Source organism: Bactrocera neohumeralis, chromosome 3, assembly GCF_024586455.1.
Source record: "Bactrocera neohumeralis isolate Rockhampton chromosome 3, APGP_CSIRO_Bneo_wtdbg2-racon-allhic-juicebox.fasta_v2, whole genome shotgun sequence".
NCBI classification, from domain to species: domain Eukaryota; kingdom Metazoa; phylum Arthropoda; class Insecta; order Diptera; family Tephritidae; genus Bactrocera; species Bactrocera neohumeralis.
The window spans coordinates 52,739,108-52,760,528 of record NC_065920.1 but is presented as its reverse complement, the minus strand read 5'-3'; the positions used below and the strand labels follow the sequence as shown (position 1 = coordinate 52,760,528).

The window sequence follows — 21,421 nt, the reverse complement described above, 5'->3', positions numbered from 1 at the left end:
TAATATATAAGTGCCCACACAAGAAAAGAGAAAGCTCTTAATGTCAACAGAGTGGGCTGATGGCTCTTTGCTAAAAAAATTAAAACCGGCGTAAGATATTGGTTCTTTATTGACCTGCAAGTGGCACATACTGTTGCTGTGACGACAGATTTGATGGTGCGGAAGATATTTTCCACCTCGACACCCGAAAAAAACGACTGATTAAATTCGACCCATCGCTCGTAATGTATACCTTAGTTTTCTGGTGTCGAAAGACAGCTACATATGTTCGGGCTATGATAGAAATGTGTGTAAAAATACAAGATGCGTTCCAAAGTAAAGAGGACTTTTTAAATCTAGCGCCCCCTGGTAGCGCCATCTATATGTCGACTGGTGTGTTAGAATCTGCTATCTTTATCGATTGTCCAGTGAGAATTTCATGACATTTCATTGATTGGAAGTGAAGTTATTGCGTTTTAAGTGTCAGTATGTTTGTGTTATCGGTGCGAAAATGAGCTTCGAACAAAGAGCCAACATTAAATTTTGTTTTAAAATTGGTAAAACTTTTACCGAAACGTTTCAATTGATGAAACAAGTTTATGGCGATGATTGCCCATCCCGTAGCAGAGCACACAAGTGGTTTCAACGTTTTCAAAGTGGTCACAAGGACATATAATTACGATCAACATGTGGGCCAATCAAAATCCGTGATCACCGGAAACTCCATCGAAACTGTGCGTGAATTCATCAAAAATCAGCCGAAATCATCATTGAAATTCATGGAAATGGAATTGAACATCTCCAAAACATCGATTTATCGCATTTTGACCGAACAATTGGGCTTACGAAATGTGTGCAAGGTTTGTTCCGCACAAATTGACTGACGACCAAAAATTGCTCAGAATCCAACATTCGAAGGACGATTATTTGACCAAAAATCACATTTTAACCATTAACCACTCCCCGTATTCACCTGATATGTCACCATGCGACTTCTTCCTTTTCGTAAAAATGAATTTGCCCATGAAATGAAAGCGTTATGCAGACGTAGAGGTCATTCAAAAGGCTTGCACCGGCATACTGGCGGCCATACCGGCCAACGAGCTAAAACACTCGTTCGACATGCTTTTGAATCGTGCAAAAAGCTTTATTGAAGCAGAAGAAGACTATTTTGAATAAAATAAATTGATTTTGCCGAAAAAACCATTTGTTCTGTTTTTTTTTAAGTCCTGTTTACTTTGGAACGCACCTTGTACTTTGTATGGGTAATCAGCTCACATTACCTGATATCAGGGCAACGAAAATATCACAGACACTTTAACCCAAAAATGCAGAGAAAAAAACAATTTTTTTCCAAATATAAATATCATATTATTGTTGTAATATTTATGTACATTTAATGGCATACACATACATTTAAATACTTACGTAATTGTAATTACGAAATTTCACTAAATTTATGCTCTAATTATACATACATACATATGAGATGTAAGTGTAAACTATTTCAACAAAATATCATTACTCCGAGTACATACAATATTTTGCATTACATACATACATATGTATATTAAAATCATATAACAATTTACATACATATTGTTATTGTATTTCTTTGTCTTTTTTAATATTTTTTTTTTATTCTTTTAGCTACCTTTTGACTACATTTAATTCCATTTATACGTGCAAATTTCTTATCAGCTAACGTCTATTATAATTAAGTTGCCTTTTTGATGTCTGCTTTTTATGTGTACATATGTATACATTTAATATTAAATATGATTCATACATTTCACTTAAGTTATTGTTTGTATTGTCAGTATAAAAACGTTCGGATCGCTCATAATGTGCTGCTTACGTATACAAATATGCCGTTAACAAAAGAAAAAATGTTGAAATGAGGAAGGTATATAATTTACTGTATGTACGTATGTACTTACGTGTAATTATATGTATATTTATATATGTGTGTAGATACAGTAATAATATGTTCTGTGTAGATAGAAAAGAACTCAAAAATTCCTCGCACAATTTAACTAAGTTTTTCTAGGACTACAGTAATTTACAGTTAGAGTTTTACATATAAATCTTACTAAAAATTTATGATATGCTATAAAATTTTACACTATTTTTTTCTAATAGTATTATGTATTGTATGTATGTTGCAACTGCAGTTTCACTAGTTATTGCTTATAGTAGGAGTTAAGGAAGAAAATGAAAATAAAAAAAATTTAAAAATAATATTAAAAAAATTGAAAAAAAAAATTAATAATATAATAAAAAAAAAATAAATATAATAATATAATAAAAAAAAATATAATAATATAATCAAAAAAAATATAATAATATAATAAAAAAATATGATAATATAATAAAAAAATATGATAATATAATAAAAAAATATGATAATATAACAAAAAAATATTATTTAAAGAAATTATAATAATAAAAAATATGTAATTTTTACAAAAATAAAATAAAAACCAAAAAAATAGAATAAAATAAAAACAAAAAACAACATAAAACACAAACAAAATATAATTATAAAAGAATAATAGTAATTAAAAAAATTAAATATCATAAATAATAATAATTAACAAATTAAAAAGTTAATAATAATAATAAAAATAAAGAAATTATAATAATAAAAAATATGTAATTTTTACAAAAATAAAATAAAAACCAAAAAAATAGAATAAAATAAAAACAAAAAACAACATAAAACACAAACAAAATATAATTAAAAAATAATAATAGTAATTAAAAAAATTAAATATCATAAATAATAATAATTAACAAATTAAAAAGTTAATTATTATTATTTATGGTATTTAATTTAAAAAAAAATAATATTTAAAATAATTTGTACTCCATAAAAAATGTAAATAAAAATTAAATAAAAAAATAATAATTAAAAAATATTAATAATATAAATAAAAAAAATATTAAAAAATATAATTAATAATATAAATCAAAAAAATATTAATAATGCCAATTGAATAAAAATGAAATAAATTAAAAAAGAATTACAATTGCTTACAGTAAAATTTGAAACATAATTAAAAAAATTGCGAAAATATAAAAAATATAATAAAATTAACATTAACAACTTAATTTTTGTATATCATTAAAAAAAAATTTAATAAATTAATAATTGCGCATAGTAAGAGTAAAAAATAAAATAATTTAAATGTGTCTAATAAAATATAAAAAAATGCTTAACAATTAAAAATTTTTTTGATAAAATTAATATTAAAAAAATCAATTTTGTTTATATAATTAGAAAACTATAATTAAATAAATCAACTATAAACAATTGCGCATAGTAAAGGTAAAAAAGTTAATAATTTAAAAGTGTAAAATATACTTTAAAAATTCGCTAAAAATATTAAAATAAAAATTCAAATAAAAATAAAAAAAATTATTCATATAATTGCTAAAAAAATAAAATAAAATTATTATTTAAAAAAAATGCATATAATGGCTAAAAAAAAAATAAAATAAATTATTATTAAAAAAAAAAAAATAAAATAAAAAAAAAATTGTTATTAAAAAATAAATTTTGTTTATATAATTATAAAATTTAAATAAATCAACTATAAACAATTGAATGTAGTAAAATTTCAAAATAATAATTTAAAGGAATCGTTAAACATAATTTAAAAAATTCTAAAAAAAAAGAAGCAAAATTATAATCTTAAATAAAAAATTATAAAAAAACTAATAAAAAAATTTAAGTTTTATAATTATAATACAAGAAATTAAATTAATTAACTATGAACAATTGCACATAGTAAAAATACAAAAATAATAATTATATTTTATATTATAAGCAAATATATTTTTTATTTTATTTCAATAAAAAAAAAATTGTTAAATATAATTTTAAAAATTGCTAAAAAATAAAAAATATATTTGCTTATGTACATACATATGTATATATGTACATATGTATGTACGTATATGAATAATGATACAAATTAAACAAACTAAACATAAACAATTGCATACAGTTAAATTAAAAAAAAAATTATTATAATTAAAAATAATTGTTCAATACAGTTATAAAGTGATTAATAAAAAACAAAAAATTTAATTTTTTTAGATAATTACAAAAAATTAAACAAAATAACTATAAAGAGATAAAGTTTTTACCCAAATACCGAATTCAAAAATAAAAAAACTAATTAACACATTTACAATTACAAATTAATTAATTAATTAATTGCGTTCTACAATTAAAAATTTTATTTTTAATAAAAACTTATTTAATCTTTAAAGTTATTAAATTTATTCAAAACTTTTAAAAATAAAAATAAAATTTAAAAAACAAAATAATAATGAAACATTTTTTTAAAACCCAAATACCTAGGAGTAAACATTGAAAATCTAACTTTAATTGAAAATTTAATTTTTACATTGAAAATCTATTTTTTATTCCAAAAAAAAACTTGCACAAGTAAATTCGCAACCCTGAATACAACTAAATTTTTTCTATTAAATAAAAAAAAAATTATTACATTTAAAAAATAATATGTTAATTGAAAAATTACATACTAGCATAAATTAAAACAAATATTAAATAAACTTAAAGAAAAAAATAATAATAAGAAATAATTATTAAATAAAAAATTAAAAAAAGTATTAATAAAAAACATTAATAATATATTTATATTATAAAGAAAAAAAATAATACAATTTATATCAATAAAACCAAATTTAGAATTCCAAAATAAAAATTTAAAAAATTGTAAAGTTAAACAAAATGCATAAAAAATTATAACTCACTAAAAACTAGAATAACTGTCTTCACATAATTGTCATTGCTTAGTCGAAGTTACATATTTAAGGTGCTTATTTCTATATTAAGTACATTGTGGCGCACAAAAATTAAATGCGCTAAGTTTTTTTAAGTATAAAGAACAACAGAAATAAATAAACAAAACTACCTAATTACTAAACAAAAAAAAGAAAAGAGAAAAATAAAAAATATGACTACAATTGGAGGGTTCATGTAAAAAAGTGTGTGTGTGTAGCCGCCATGTTATAATAGAAGTTTCACACTACAAACAGTGCTTAATGTGTACAAACGATGAAGTGACAACAGTTGCGCCCGCCAAACACAATAAAAGAAATACACACACACAAAACTTAATTTCACACATTTGTGCATTTTTTGCGCATTTTTGACGTTTTCGCAATAGCACTTCGCAAATGCTATCATTTGGGTCTTATCTTTTCATACATAAATTTTTGCAAATGCTTATTATCGGGCACAGTCAATTTGCGCTTATTGTATTCGAATTGTGTCAATGCAAATTCGTACAATTCATTCTCCATTTGCCAGATTTTCGTTTTATGTATGGTATTTATTGTGTCGTCGTTGGGTGCTATCTTCCACGACGTTTGACGTAGATGGGATTTATTGGAATGTTGATAGTGTTCGCGGAAACCATGAAATATGCTGCAAAGCAAAACAATGACATGTTATTGTGATTTTTAAAAGCACAATATACATATGTGTGCGTATTCGTGTATTTACCGCGGCAATGAACGCTCAAGCAGATCCACAAAGTCCTCCATTTGCTCGGTAACGCCAACCAGAAAATATTCATTAACTAAATTATGCTTAGCTTGATTTAATGCCCACTCGCTGCCTGGCTCCCTACAAAACAAAAAAGCAAAAAAAAAATGTAATTATTTTTAATTACTAATTGTTTTTATGAAGGATGGTTTAACATACCAGCACTCTGCTGCATGACCACAAAAGAATGGTATTTGCAGCCACATATTCTTCGGATCACAGTCTGGTTGTTTCGATAGAACGCATTCATCGAAAGTCTACAAGGTAAAAGTAGCATAAATATTTTTCAAGAAATTATTAAAATGGGCATACTCACAATTTTATTACCCGCCTTTTTACGTACTAAATTCGGACGATAATTATCACCATAACGTAGAAAATAATAGTAGGAAACTAGCCTATCCAATGGCTTACGTACTATATTAATATAAATAGGTTTGTGCGCAATTTGAAATCTGCAAAAAAAAAAATATATAATGTATTATTACTGGAAGCAAGCACTTATAAGGTAATGCTGCATAAATTACTTGGAAAAGTCCAAAAACGCCATATGACCATGATAAAGGGCTGTATTAAAGATAAAATATATTAAAATAAGATTTTACTAAAGTGTGCAACATAAAATGAGAAACGCACTTACCCGGCTTCATTTCATGCCATTTGGTGACGTTACGCACAAACGTAATCTGCCAAAATCGCCAAAAAAAAGTATTTTTTAAGATAGTAATTACTTTTTAATATGTAATTGACTACCGTCAAGGCTACTCACCTGATTGGGCAGCGATAGCACATGCATATTTGCCGTCACATTTATATGCAAGACATGAAACTTATTACGCTTACATAAATCGTAAGCAATATTAACAAAACTAGTGGATCCCGTTTTGGGCACACGATTATATAGCACTACTAATTGTTCTTCATAATCGAAATTGTCCAGTGCAAGTGAACCACCATTTGCAGCAGCAGCTACACGACCCAGAGGTTTAATCGCTAATATAAATATCGTTAAAGTAAATATATAAGTATTATAATAAATGTACGTGTACTAACCATTACTCCAGGTCTCTTCAATGCGCACCTCCGATGACCAAATGTACCAATAAGCACCCAATCCAAGAAGGCATAGTGCACTGAAAGCGAACCAGTGCAACGGCTTCCAACCTACCAGCATTTTTTTCAATTTCTTATGCCAACACAATAGCCACTTCATCTTCATATCAACAACAACAAACGCTTTGCACTACGTTATGATATGAGTTTTGCTGTCTGGCGCTCATTTTCGTTGATATTTATGTGTTCGTACCACTTTCGTACACATTTAGATAAACTTAATTAATTTATACTTGAGAAATTTAGCAATTTACGACACAAAAGCAGCTGTTGTAATTAGAAATCTGAAGACACCCTTTACCTGTCGACTGCTAATTGAAAGCTGTAACAGATCAGCTGTTTGTGGTTAAACAAATGATGGAATGCATTCCACAATGTTGCCGGGTGGTGAAATAATTTAGTTGTTTGCTTTGTTACAACGGCATTAAGCAGTTTAGCGAAAATAACTTTGAATTGCTATAAAAATATATTAAAAATTGTCAAATGCCATTTTTTATTCGCAATATTGTATTCTGTGCGACAATCGGTAAATAAAGCATGATTATTTTGCTTGGTAGGAGCAAGAAGCGAACCCCATTCTTTTAATAAAAATTTTTCCATTACTATGTAAGCAAATTGGACCACCGTGCATTTTGTAGAGTTTGACAATTGTGCGCATTGAAGGTTTTCAAAGTGTAGTAGCTTTCTGGATTTTGTAGCCGTTGTGATATTTTTGCACTAAAACAACAAAAAATTGTAAACAAATAAATGGAAATTGAGTTAAACACTGGTAATCTACGTAATTTGTGTCGTATTTGTTTGGGTGCAGGCGATTACAATTTGTGGGAACACAAAGTGCTTTGGAACGACAATACGATAGAAAACGATTCGCTGGAGTCTGACGCACAAAATGCAGCTGCGATTACCATACACGAAGTATTGCAAATGTATAATGACTGGCAGGTAAGCTTACAATAGCATTGGGAAACTGGCTCTTTTAAAATTTTCTCATTTACAGCGTTCAATACTTGAATTCGACGTCGAACTACAACTAATTTGCAAAGAATGCTTACTTGACCTACAACCACAGTATATCTTCTACAAACGCTTATGCGCCGCTAACAAACAAATAAAACAGCTTTACGAAGAAGCACTACAGCAAGAAGAATGTAAAACAGTATCAGTAGCCGAGCCAGTTGTGAATGAAGAAGTGGAATATGATAATAATTTAGTTGAATATGTAGAATATGCAACAGAACAGTCACAACCTGATCAGCACGTGAACTTGCCTGAAAAATGTATCGAAAAAATAGTGTCAGCACCTTCTCAAATACGTATACAAAACACACTTAAGCAACCGGAGAAACGTAAATTTGTGAAAAATCCAAAATTCATACTCACAGGCGGTGTAACACAATTACTTACACATGCCACAGGCGCCACCACATTTGAGCCACCTGCGGAAGCCACTTCGCAGGAGTCTCATTCAAATACCCTATATAGCCCACATAAACGAAAAAGAAAAGTAGATGATGTGGATATGCATACACTACTTGAGAAAAAAGAAAGAAGTAATCACAATTTGTTTATGGAACACATACCGAATGTCATAGAAAAAGGCGGTGAGCAAAATGTGAAAGTTAATACCGTGGTGCCGGAAATAGAAGAAATCGTCCATGAAGTGCCGCCAAATGAATTAATTGAATCTGGTTTAGGCGAACCGTACCAGGAACTTATCACAGACACACAACATAAACAGCAACAACAGCAACAGGAATTTGTAAGTGAAAATGACGAGCAAGCTGCTCTACCGTATTCCACAGTGAGTGCAGATGATGCTGGACGCTCCATTTACGTATGCAAATATTGTCCACAAGCTTTTACGGCGCCCTGCTTTCTGCTGACACATGCACGCAAGTCGCATGTTTGTAAGCATTGTAGCAAAGCCTTCGTTAAAACGACTGATTTGTTTGCGCATTTAAGAGAATCACACACAGACTTTAAATGTAAATATTGTGGGAAAGAGCTTAGTTCTAATGGCAATTTACGCGCCCATGTAAAACGTATGCATCCAACAACGGCTGATACGACATATTCAACGGACATCATTAAAAATTTCGTGATGGGTAATAGTACAGAAGAAATTGTTGATGGTGGTGGAGAAGGCATTTACATAGATGACACTGCACAACATATAACTGAATATCTCGACTAAAAAATAATTAAAATTACAAGAACAAAATAAAATCGCTTTGTGGTTAGTATCAGGCTTAATAGTCCAAATTTTGTTGTAAAGAAAAAATAAAGCAGAATGTTTATTTATGAATCTATAAATTAAATTACGATTTTATTTTTTAAATAATTTCAACTGTTGCATTGTTTGTTTCCGTCCAGAAATTATGTGCATTCTGTGTTACTTCATCGCCTTTTATTTTGTCTTTACCATCAATATACATAGGCGTAAATTCACGATAAGCAATACAAACACGCCTGCTTTTCACATCCTCACGCAGTACTGAATGCTCGAATTGGTAGCGTGCAGGTCCATACATTACCATCAGGGAGAGACTAAATAAACATGTTTAAAAAGCTACTATTAAGTGTAAAAATATAAAATTCGGGTTCCACTTACTTTGGCATAGCTACACGTATAACTTTATCCTTATAGAAATCCAATTGCTCTGCTCCCATCAACGGTAAAAGTAATTGTTTTTCATAATGCGCTACCAAATCCAAATTATATTTTTGAGGATTTTTGGAGGCATCAAAAGCGGTTAGCGTCAGTACAGCATCTCCCAAGCAATTCACAGTCACAACACGTTCTCCCCATATCCAACAATCATCAACATGTGGATCGATGGATGCGCCCTTTGATGGTTCATACTCCAGTGAGCATTGCTCAATTGTCTGAAAGTCACTCAATACAGGCACCTCACGTAGCCGCTGTTGTACAAAACGTGTAGTTGCTGGAAATCCAATAAAGTTACCATTTTTTAACTTTCGTTGACGAAAATTGGTTTTTGGTCCGAAATTTTGTTTGCGACGTCCACTTTGTGATATTGCCCACGGCAACACATCTAAATTTTTCATTAACTCCTCACTTTCATTGATACGCAGAAAATGCTCCTGTACATACATTCCGGGAAACGGTAATCCTTCTTGATTGTTGTGTTCTGGATGTTGGTCACGCACTTCCCATGGGTTCCAACCTTCGAAAAGCCGTTCGCATATAGGGCAAAATGAAAAAGCTTTAAGTTCTCTGAGTTGTTCAAGAAGTGTTGATTTTTGAATGTTAAAATCCTTCTCGCACTGTAGGCAGGTGCGTACACCTTTGCAACCGCAAGGACGTATGGTATTCATTGTTCAATACCGGCGTTTAATTTATTTAGGTATTATTTAAACGTGTAACAAATAAATATCTTAAAATTTCGCCAAACTAATAGCAGCTGATTGCCAAACTAAGAGCAGCTGATTGCCAAAATACCGTATTTGCAAGAATATTCATAAAAACTGTGAAGTTTTTTAAAAACAATATATTGATATGTTCAATAAAATAACACTTTATACTATTTTAAAAAAGAATACAGTTTATTATAAAAAAATTACTTTTAAAAAATATAAAGTAACTTTTGAAATACGGTCCAACAACCTTCAAATCCTGGCAACACCAACGTGTTATCACAAAAATAACAGTCAGCTGAGATTATTTTTGTTACGGGTTAGTAATTTGTTTAGTCATCTCAAACAATCGCAATGAAATGAAATTTGTTTCAAATATTCATGAAAATTGCTGAAATTAGAGCCATAAAATGAATAACACTAATCCAAATATATTTTTTAATCCACTTATTAGTGGCATACAAAAGGTGGTACTCTACGAAACACGCACTGTGAGTAACTTCCCCTTCCACAACATTTTCCTATTAGTTTTAATTTTGCGTTTACATTTTAGCGTCTCTACCTTGTTGGCAGCAACAATCGGGAAACGCGCTTTCGCATGCTTACAATTGATCGCACACAACATGACCGTGTTGCCATCGATGAGAATCCCAACGAGCTGAATGCGTTGGAAATACGCAGATTCCTCATTTCACTCGGTAGCTCAGCGCGAGTTACATCCGCTTATGGTGTACTGGGTTTTGTGCGCTTTCTAGAAGGCTACTATCTGCTGCTCGTCACGAAACGCAAATGTTGTGCACACATTGGCATGCATTTGATTTACACCATAAAAGATACGGTTATGGTGCGCGTTAATGAACCCACCACATTGCGTGCGCCACATCCCCATGAAGAACGTTACAAGAAAATGTTTCAGAGTATCGATTTGCGTAGTAATTTTTATTTTTCCTATTCATATGATTTAACGCGCACGCTACAGTATAATGAGTCGGCACCGCGTTTTGTAGGACCAAATGTAGACTTGGACAACGATGAGCCGTTGCCCGACTGGGATAAACTCACCAATAATGTTGTGGCACCGGATGAGCGTGTGAACTATGCATTCCGTAGTAATTCACGTACGCGCTTTGTCTGGAATGCTTTCCTCTTGCAGCCGATGCGTGTCATTGTGCTTAAGGATTGGATGTTGGAAGTGACGCATGGCTACATTAGTCAGTCGTGTATTAGCGTCTTTGGACGACATGTTAATGTGTGTTTAATTGCACGACGTAGTACACGCTTTGCGGGTACAAGATTTCTTAAGCGCGGCGCCAATTGTATGGGTGATGTGGCAAATGAAGTGGAAACGGAACAAATAGTCACAGACGGTCAACGTATGTGCTCGTTTACACAAATGCGCGGCTCAGTGCCTTCACACTGGTCACAAGATGTTGTCAAAATGGTACCGAAGCCACAAATACAGTTGGATATTTGCGATCCATTTGCGCAAACACCGGCGCGTCATTTCGATCGTCTACTTTTTCACTATGGCTCACCACTAATCATGTTGAATTTAGTGAAGAAACGCGAGAAACGTAAACATGAATCGATCATCTCCAAAGAGCTTGTCTACAGCATACGTTACTTGAATCAGTTTTTGCCACCGCAACACCGTATGAAACACATACATTTCGATATGGCGCGCAAGAGTCGTGGTGGCGGCAATGTCATGGAAATGTTAGCCGACATAGCGGAGAGCGTAGTACAACAGACCGGCATGTTTTTCAAGGCACGGGGTAGTGAGTGCACTTTTCAAACAGGCCTAGTGCGTACGAATTGCGTCGATTGCTTGGATCGCACCAACACTGCACAATTTGCTATTGGCAAATGTGCCTTGGGTCATCAGTTGGAGCGTTTGGGTTTCGTTAAGTCCGCGAAACTCGAGTTCGACTCAGATTGTGTGACCATGTTGGAGAATCTGTATGAGGAGCATGGCGATACGCTGGCCTTACAATATGGTGGCTCGCAGCTAGTACATCGTATTAAAACTTACCGTAAAACGGCGGCGTGGGCTTCCCAAGGCAACGATATAATGCAAACATTGAGTCGCTACTACAGTAATACATTCAGCGATACGGAGAAACAGCATAGCATTAACCTTTTCTTGGGCTATTACATACCCAGCGGAAGTCACACAAAACGTAGGTTTACTAAAGATACAAACATCCGTGTTTTTGATTGATTTTTATAACCTGTACAAAGAAGATTAAGTTTGCCAAGAAGTTTTTTAACACCCAGACAGAAATGTCGGAGACCCTATAAAATATAAATAGTTATAAGTCGATTTAGCCACGTCGGTCCGTTTTCAATGCGCGAACTAGTCCCTCAGCTTATGAGATAACGATCTGAAATTTTGCACACGCCCTTTTTCTGTCCAAACTGTTTTACTTAATTTAAATTTTTTTTTTTTGTTTATTTGTAGAGAACCAACCAATATGGGAGCTGCAAACAGACTACTACATGCACAACGTCTACAAACCACTCACACCAGAGAATGAAACCCGTCTAATTACCGATTGGGTGCGTCACAAAGTGCGCTCCTGTCTACCGCACTCCACTTCAGACTCGAATAAAATTGTCAAAGAACTATTTCGTGTGCATTCCAAAGGTCTCGAAATGATCGATGCCTACTCGAATTATCATCAGTCGTTTAAATGGACCGATCTCAGCGAACACATAGCTTTCGAGATTAGTCAATTGGCACTACGTTATATGCCCACATTCCGCACCAACTACTCGCCATTCCAGCGGCAAATACAAGATCGCAAAGCACGCAAAAATCCTAATCTTACTGGTCAAAGTTCCACCAGCTCAACGAATAGCAATTCATCGAGTTCCAGTTCCGAAGCGGATGATAGCTCTACTGATGAGGATATAAGCGCCGGCTATGCTGTTAAGGATGCCAATCAAACTGTATTGATAGACCAGGAACCATTCACGCTGGAATCGGTGTTGCCGCCTATGGACGAGGTATACGGTTGCAAGATTACCAATCCATCTAAAGCAAATATGGATATATACCGGAAATATGTGCAGTTCGGTAAATTGGCTACTGGCAATAATAACGCTTTCGCGCTTTCAACTGCAGCAGCACCACGTGAACGTGATAATGAAATGGCTAATCTAAAGCGTAGCATATTAAAACCATTAAGTGATTATGGCAGTGATTCGTACTTGCAAGTTAAACCGCCAACCGTGAGCGAAGCGAGTCAGAAGATATATGCAGAATATTGCAAAGTGCCGCGTAACTTCAATGCAGTGCCGAAATTCGAAGAAACCGATGTGCTATACCGTTATGTGCAAATGCTCTGAAGTCGCGGTTGAATGTGGAGACGAATTGAATAAAGTATTAGTATTAGCCACTAACTTCGAAATATCTATTATCGATGCTGCGGGGAGAAAATCGGGGACAGGGGTGCATATGAGCTGCCATTAACACCTTCACCGACTTCAACCCAGTGAATGACGTACTTGGAGTTAAACCTTCAAAATATCCCGTTGCCTGGAGAATATAGGGTGATTCGAGTGCAACTTCGTTCTGGATTTTGTAGCATATGTCTCTCTAAAATTGACTCCGACATACCAAATATATGTTCTGCGTACAATGAGTCACCATATGTCTCTAACCACCTCTTTGCATGCTCAAAGAATCCAAATCATCTAACAGTGCTATCCATATGGTCTGCCCTCTTCTAAACAGCATGTTTTCTGGGCCTACCGTTAGATGGCTTCGATGACAACTCTCACTACTCTCATTACCACCCAAGCGAGGATTGCTACAATAAGAACGCTATTAGAACTCTCGTCCGAGAGTCTTCGCCTTTCTCCCGGTCTCCGTCTATTTTTATTAAGCTTATAATTTTATGCAAATTTTTAATATTTTTTTTTCGTGAATTTTATTTTAATAAAATCGTTTGCTAATATATAATATCATCACAATTGTATAATATTGTGTAAATCACAAATTTAACACAGGAGGGGGTTGTATATTTCTTAGAATATTAATATTTGTATACATAACCTTCAAATAATGTTGTAACGCCAATAATGCACAAAATAATGCACTTTTTCTATTATTTGCACACCACAATTTACGTGAATAATACGTAATCACGTCCTTCGCACAAATTTAAACTACTTAAATTCGCTTCAAAAGCACCATTGGTGAGATCTAATTTCATACAAATAAGTAGCGGTGGCCGCGCATGCGTGAAATGCACGATGGGCACCACGTGCGTGAAACGGTGCGCCTTCACATCGTAATGATTGTAAGATTTGTTGATTTTCTCTGTAAGAAAAACAATTTCATAACGGTTAAAAACATACGAACTCGCCAAACGCTAACTTACTCTCATCCACATCACAGAAGGCACGCACTTTGCACTTGAACGCTTGTGGCAACTCGCGAAAAAACTTACGTCCACGTTTACCCGCATTCCATATGGTGAAACCACTGCGCCACGGCTCCACACACAACACATGCGTGAGCAAATGTTGCATACGCAATTGCCATATAGTTTCGGCAACAATTGAGAATGTGGTTGCCGCCGCATGATAACGATAGAGCAGCAGGCATTCATTGATACGTAGCACGCGTCCACCGCGATCGAGATGAGCAAAGAAAAAGATAAGATCTTCGGGTGTGCCACGGCCGCGTTCGCAAAAGCCACCTGGTATGCGTTCGTAAACGCGACGATGGCATAACCAGGTAGGCATAATTACCGTCGGTCCATTGGCAGTGTATATCTGTAGCGGCAGCTTTGTTGCATCCAGTTCGTTTGCCCAACGCGTGAAGCGGCAGGTGGAATTTGGCGGCGTGCGCACGAACTTGCAGCCAATGAGCTTGAAATACATAATTACATATGTAGTGCGTATTAACAACAAGAAAAAATGTTAACTTTAAATTAAAATTTGTTTATACTCACGGCATCCTTATTGGCGCGCGCCAGCAAATATTGTTGTTGCACACGCGTTGGCAGCATTTCATCATCGATATCTTGAAAGCACAAGTAGGCACCGCTCGCCAGCTCTATAGCGCGATTGCGGCCATAACCCACTAACCATAAATATAACAATTTAATTTTAATTAAATTTATTTAAAATTAACAAATTTTGCACGCACCTCCTTTGGGCTTTTCACTTTCATTTCGCACTATAAACATCCGTATCCGTTGTCTACGAAATTTGCGTTGCCAAATTGCCAACATTTCCCTTGTGCCATCCGTACTGCAATCATCGAAGACACAAACCTCAATTTGAAACTTTTGCTTGCTTTCCACTTCCTCTGTTTCGGGCTGTGACGTCACATGCTTCAACAACCCATTGCCGTCCTCCCACTTGTGTTGTGCTGACTGCATTTGTTTTGATTGTTGTTGCTGCTTTTGCTCATGCACAGCTGTGCATTGTCGGAGTATCGACCGAAAACAATTGTCAACCCACTTTTCGCCATTGAGCACAGTGACAATTATAGACTATTTTCGCGTTGGTTATGCACGCACAAAATAAGGAAATGGAAAAAATTTCATATTTCATTTATTTGAATCGTTTTTATGCACTTTAACGTACCACTGTGTCCTCGCTCATTGATGGGGATGACGTACAACAAAAAATACAATTGCCGGCAGCAACACAACAATCTGATTGGAGCAGAATTCCAGTTATGAATATCTATGATGTGCTGCCAGATGGCTGCACTTAGAAAGCAGTGTAGAATTACATATTCCGTTGACATTTGTTTATATACACAATAAAATTGATTTGAAATATTGGCTCCAAAACAAAAACAAAAATAAAAAAATTATATATCTTACAAGAATGATAGAATACAAGATTACGACACTAGTTTACAGTTAGTTTTTTTTTCGGTTTAGCTCTTGACAATTCTTACAAAAACAAATACATTGTGCAACAATTTCGTGACGTCACACTTATGCGTTGAGACGAACAAGCATAGAAATGCATACAAATTGTAAACAGAAAAGTAAACACTTTTTGAAATTCCCAAAATAATATTAATTCATTCGTATTTGCTGGAAAAATTTCAGTGGAATGTTTAGAATATTGTTGAGAGAAAATATGTATATAATTAGTTTTAGGCACATCCACAATAAATAGAGTAGCATGTGTGGAAATTGTTCAAATGAAGAAAACCAGTGTAAGTGTACTGTTGTATTTATTTAAATTTCTAAGCATAAATATATTAATTTTTTAAAATGAAATGTGCAGTGGCTTGTTGTAATAATTATTATGCAATTAAAGGATCGAAAACGAGTTTTTTCCGTTTTCCGGCCGATTTAAAAGTTGCCAAAAAATTGGTGTTATTTTGCAAAAGAAATGATATATTTAATACTAAATTAATAATTTCACAATTCTTTTATCATAATTTCATACATCTGATACATCTGAACTTATAATATATGTATATATTTATATACAACAAGAAACGTCTTCTCCATTTGAATCACAACTTAATAGACAATTTTATTATCAATAGGCCGATATATTTCTTTAGAAACGATTCAAATCTTTTCACTCAACAATATTCTATCGCTTCACTAAAACTTTTTATTAAAATCGAAAGAATTAATAATATTTTGCGAATTTACAAAAGTGTTCACTTTTCTGTTTACAATTTGCAAGCCATTTGACAGTTTTTCACTCTTCTTCTTCTCAACACGTAACTATGACGTTTCATAATGGCGGTTGTCGTAATCTTGTATTCTATCATTCTTGATATCTTACCACAAAAAAAAGCAAGTACAAAGCGAGTGTATACACAAAACACATTTCAAATCGATTTCCGTTATCTGGTATCACGCATTTCCTTTTGCTTGTGGACATCATATGTGTGGAAATTATTCGCCCGTTTAAAAGTCGAATTTGCAGAAGTGCGTTGTTCTTCAAATAATGTATTAACAATTTTCACGTTCGTTTACGATTTAATTGAAAAAAGTAATTAAAAAGGTTATTTGCTTTGATAGGCGTGTTGTTTGAGATATTGTGTTTCAATATACCATATTTGCTTGCAAGTGTATTAAAGTCTATATACACAATTTGTTGCTGTGTTTAAACCTGCAAGTCAAGGCGTTGAAAGTTTTAGTGATTAAAAAGTTGTGTTTGTCGTATTTCAAATGGTGTTTTAGTTAATCAAAAGTTTCTCGTAGTTTATGTAACAATATGTCGATCGAATTTATTACTTTAATCGGTGGAAGGCACAAGCTTCTACAGGAGTGTACAACTGCTGTCGTATATGTATATCTTGGGTCATAACAACTGCTTTCTCCAGGTTGAACAAAGAAGCGAAGCAAATGGGTCTGGTAGTGAACGATGGCAAGACGAAATATCTCGCGTAAGCGGTGTCTACGTCAATAAAGAAGAAGAGGAGAATCGTTTAGTGTGTTAGTAAGTCGAATGGAGCTGACAAAATAATTTTTCGGTAAGTCTGCAAAGGATAATTGTAAAAGTCTCCTTTTCGTTTCATGATCAAAATATCAAATATAGGAAATTAACCAATTTTGTATACTCTGGGCTGTAGATAAAATTGGTCCAGAGATTTTAATTAATAAATACATAATCATTAATAAAGTAATATTCACCTAGCCATATCAGATTCTTCATATGCATATTCTTTATAAAAAAGCATTCGAAAAATGTACATTACCAGTGGATAACGACTACCTACCGCAAGAAATTGAGTTGTCTTTTATCATCTTGTGCATATTATCAATTATTATTAACCCTTATTATAGTAGGTAGAACGGCAAAATATATTTTGCGAATTTTGATTACATTCTCTACAAACACATTGTCTGACTGGCTTGAAAATTAAAATAGTTGTATTTCAGAGATTTATGAAACGTCATTGCATGAGTAAAATGTTAATATATTGCCCGGAATTTCCTTTAATTCATATTAATGTATTTGAAACAAAACGAGTTGAAGTTGGCCCAATATTTTTGACCGCAAATATTTCTTAAAATGCATAATGCATAAGTTAATTCCATGGTCAGTGGAATATCACAAACAGCAGTTGAAAATCCCAATGTAATGTTATCTTTCTTTTTTTCTAAAAAAAATTCCTTGTTTTTTATACTTTTTCAACCCATTGCTACAGAGCAGATGCGGATCCAAATTTGGGGGGGAAGGGGGGCGTTGTCGAATTGGGGGCACTATATAATTTTGCTTTACTCATAAAAGTGCCAAAAATAAAAAAAATTGAACGAAAACTTGACCCACTTACCCTTAACTGATATCATGATTTTCGAACATCTGGCTGACTTTACTCCATCTGATTGGTGATTGTATATAAGTTACCTAAATGAAACCCAGGGAACATTTTTTTAGTATGTGGCATGTCGTTTTTCTAACAAATCTTATGTCGAATATGTCGGGCAGTATATGAGTTATATTTACATATACCTGTATAGTTTATACTTATATAAAGAGCTTGATAACTTTTTTTAAAAAAAAACGCATAAAATTTGCAAAATCTCATCGGTTCTTTATTTGAAACGTTAGATTGGTTCATGACATTTACTTTTTGAAGATAATTTCATTTAAATGTTGACCGCGGCTGCGTATTAGGTGGTCCATTCGGAAAGTCCAATCAAGAAATTTTCAGTGAGCATTTCGGCCGGAATATTTTATCGACAAATTTTGTTCAGCGATGAACTCATTTCTGGTTGAATGGCTACGTAAATAAGCAAAATTGCCGCATTTGGGGTGAAGAGCAACCAGAAGCCGTTCAAGAACTGCCCATGCATCCCGAAAAATGCACTGTTTGGTGTGGTTTGTACGCTGGTGGAATCATTGGACCGTATTTTTTCAAAGATGCTGTTGGACGCAACGTTACGGTGAATGGAAAAAATGGAAGAACTGAACTTGGTTGACATGTGGTTTCAACAAGATGGCGCTACATGCCACACAGCTCGCGATTCTATGGCCATTTTGAGGGAAAACTTCGGAGAACAATTCATCTCAAGAAATGGACCCGTAAGTTGACCACCAAGATCATGCGATTTAACGCCTTTAGACTATTTTTTGTGGGGCTACGTCAAGTCTAAAGTCTACAGAAATAAGCCAGCAACTATTCCAGCTTTGGAAGACAACATTTCCGAAGAAATTCGGGCTCCGGCATGCTCGAAAAAGTTGCCCAAAATTGGACTTTCCGAATGGACCACCTAAGACGCAGCCGCGGTCAACATTTAAATGAAATTATCTTCAAAAAGTAAATGTCATGAACCAATCTAACGTTTCAAATAAAGAACCGATGAGATTTTGCAAATTTTATGCGTTTTTTTAAAAAAAAAAAGTTATCAAGCTCTTAAAAAATCACCCGATATAAAATAGCTTGGATGCAGATTCTCTGGTTGATGTTTTACACCTTAAGCTATATCACTGGCTTTAATTCCTGCAAGTTGCACGAATGTAAACATAACTTTAGTGAGACGTTTAAGGAACATTATCGTTGACCTTACGTTGTGGAATTTAAACTGAATGACCATAAGTGACTTCCTGTGAATCTTAGTAGTCAGACAGGACTCTGATCTATTTATTTAGTGAGCTATGACAGTTTTAGTAGTTCTCATCATAAAATTTATATGGAGAGTCTCGTGTTATTGTCCGATTTCACACATTTTACAGTGACTGAGAGGTACCAATAGACTTCGCCCTTATTAAGTTTGGTTGATATAGCTTGGGCGTTTATGAGATATGTACAAAATAATGGGTTGTCAAAAAAGTCTTGCGGTATTTGTATTGAATTTTTTTTTTTATTGAAATTGAAATGAATTTTTGATGACAGCGATTTTATCTCGCAATTTTCGACGACAGGCCTTCCGGAGCGAGGCGCATCTTCGACCTCCTCTACACCAGAACGAAAACGTTGAAACCATCGTTGTGCGGTGGAAATGGAAACTGTATCGGGTCCATAAACTGCTCAAATTGTATTGACGGCTTGAGATGCATTTTTGCCTTTATCGTAGTAGTACTGTAAAATATGCCGTATTTTCTCTTTATTTTGCTCCATGTTTGCGACGCTATAACTCACGAACGACTTAAAAGAAACGACAATCAATCAAACAAGTGTCAGCGCGTGAAATGAGCTTTCCAAAAAGGTATAGCATGACCCGATGCGAAAAATAAAACTAGAACTACGCGCTTTCAGCGCCAACTAGCGAAAATACCGCAAGACTTTTTTGACAACCTATTATTTATAAGGGGCGGGTCACGACAACTTTTTAAAAGATCACAAACTGCAAATTTCCCTCCAAGCTTTGAAAACTGTATTTAGAACTTTGTATCTTCTTTCTTAGTTATAGCACTAGACTTTCCTTTAACAGTATTTTGAGGCCGTGGTAATAGTCGAATTCCGACTATCTGTAATAACAACGTCCTTCGAATGCCAAGAAACATACGTACCAAATTTCATCAAGATATCTCCATTTTTACTCAAATCATCGCTTGTACGGACTGATGGATGGACACGTAGTCACTTATGTTTATACTATATAGCTCTGTATCAATATTTATTTATATCTAGTTTTACAAGAAACCGTTAGATGGCCAAAACTGCACAGGTTTGTACGAGATTTGTGCAAACAGCATCTCGAAATTAGAATTTTGGCGGGCTACGTGTGTTTGTTTTTCGATTGTTGCGTTATGTTGGTACTCATATCCCCCACATACAAGTATGTTGACAAGGTCGGCCATTTCAATTTCGGTATGAGTCGTGTCGCCCCAGAGTTTATGCTAAAAGTGCTCACTTTCGACCAAAACCGACATCCCTTTCACATTGTTCAAAAGATGTTGAACTCAGTCCACAATGACACAGATATGCTGAAGATGATCATAACTGGTGACGAATCATGGGTGTATGGTTATGACGTCGAAACCAAAGCTCAATCATTCCAATGCTATAGCAGCCGCAGCTGAGAGTGTAAACGAAGAGAAGAGATTCGGCGCACTTTGCAGCAACTCGGACTGACGTATGGAATGACTTGGCGCATTTTACGTCGAGATCTTAAATCGTAAGCGCCTGACCTATCCAAGCGACATCGCTCTATGGGTTTTCGAAAAGTTCCAAGAAATCCGACGTTTTCGAGTCAAATTTTGTTCAGCAATGTGGCTCTTTTCTGGCTCAATGGCATTTGGGACGAAGATCAACCTGAAGAGATTCAAGAGCTGCCATTTCATACAGAAAAAATCATCGGTCCATATTTCTTCATGCCATGATATCTAACTATTTGATGCCTGAAATTGAAGCTAGTGATCTCGATGACATTTGGTTTCAACAAGACGGCGTCACTTCCCACACATCGCATCAATCAA

The 21,421-nt window shown here is 33.9% G+C and overlaps 5 protein-coding genes and 1 long non-coding RNA gene across 6 annotated transcripts in view; 2 read left to right on the top strand and 4 right to left on the bottom strand.

Annotated features, from left to right (window-relative positions):
* LOC126754209 (uncharacterized) overlaps positions 1-21,421 on the bottom strand; it is a 127,165-nt gene that overhangs the window by 72,577 nt on the left and 33,167 nt on the right. The window lies entirely within an intron of this gene.
* LOC126754199 (heparin sulfate O-sulfotransferase) lies at positions 4,692-7,068 on the bottom strand. Its single transcript, XM_050466163.1, has 8 exons — positions 6,617-7,068; positions 6,333-6,556; positions 6,204-6,249; positions 6,091-6,130; positions 5,880-6,018; positions 5,723-5,820; positions 5,522-5,644; positions 4,692-5,443 (listed from the first exon to the last, which is right to left on the bottom strand). The coding sequence occupies exons 1-8, from the start codon at positions 6,780-6,782 to the stop codon at positions 5,200-5,202; spliced, it is 1,080 nt and encodes a 359-aa protein (XP_050322120.1). The 5' UTR covers positions 6,783-7,068; the 3' UTR covers positions 4,692-5,199.
* LOC126754190 (uncharacterized) lies at positions 7,321-8,994 on the top strand. The gene is made up of 2 exons (XM_050466152.1): positions 7,321-7,618; positions 7,674-8,994. The coding sequence occupies exons 1-2, from the start codon at positions 7,424-7,426 to the stop codon at positions 8,868-8,870; spliced, it is 1,392 nt and encodes a 463-aa protein (XP_050322109.1). The 5' UTR covers positions 7,321-7,423; the 3' UTR covers positions 8,871-8,994.
* LOC126754202 (alpha-ketoglutarate-dependent dioxygenase alkB homolog 4) lies at positions 8,970-10,075 on the bottom strand. Its single transcript, XM_050466168.1, has 2 exons — positions 9,288-10,075; positions 8,970-9,223 (listed from the first exon to the last, which is right to left on the bottom strand). The coding sequence occupies exons 1-2, from the start codon at positions 10,013-10,015 to the stop codon at positions 9,010-9,012; spliced, it is 942 nt and encodes a 313-aa protein (XP_050322125.1). The 5' UTR covers positions 10,016-10,075; the 3' UTR covers positions 8,970-9,009.
* LOC126754182 (polyphosphoinositide phosphatase) lies at positions 10,353-14,026 on the top strand. The gene is made up of 3 exons (XM_050466140.1): positions 10,353-10,545; positions 10,608-12,234; positions 12,516-14,026. The coding sequence occupies exons 1-3, from the start codon at positions 10,465-10,467 to the stop codon at positions 13,403-13,405; spliced, it is 2,598 nt and encodes an 865-aa protein (XP_050322097.1). The 5' UTR covers positions 10,353-10,464; the 3' UTR covers positions 13,406-14,026.
* Positions 14,056-15,738, bottom strand: LOC126754198 (UDP-GlcNAc:betaGal beta-1,3-N-acetylglucosaminyltransferase-like protein 1). The gene is made up of 5 exons (XM_050466162.1): positions 15,659-15,738; positions 15,216-15,564; positions 15,019-15,149; positions 14,443-14,935; positions 14,056-14,381 (listed from the first exon to the last, which is right to left on the bottom strand). Exons 1-5 carry the CDS (start codon positions 15,674-15,676, stop codon positions 14,185-14,187), a joined length of 1,188 nt encoding a protein of 395 aa, XP_050322119.1. The 5' UTR covers positions 15,677-15,738; the 3' UTR covers positions 14,056-14,184.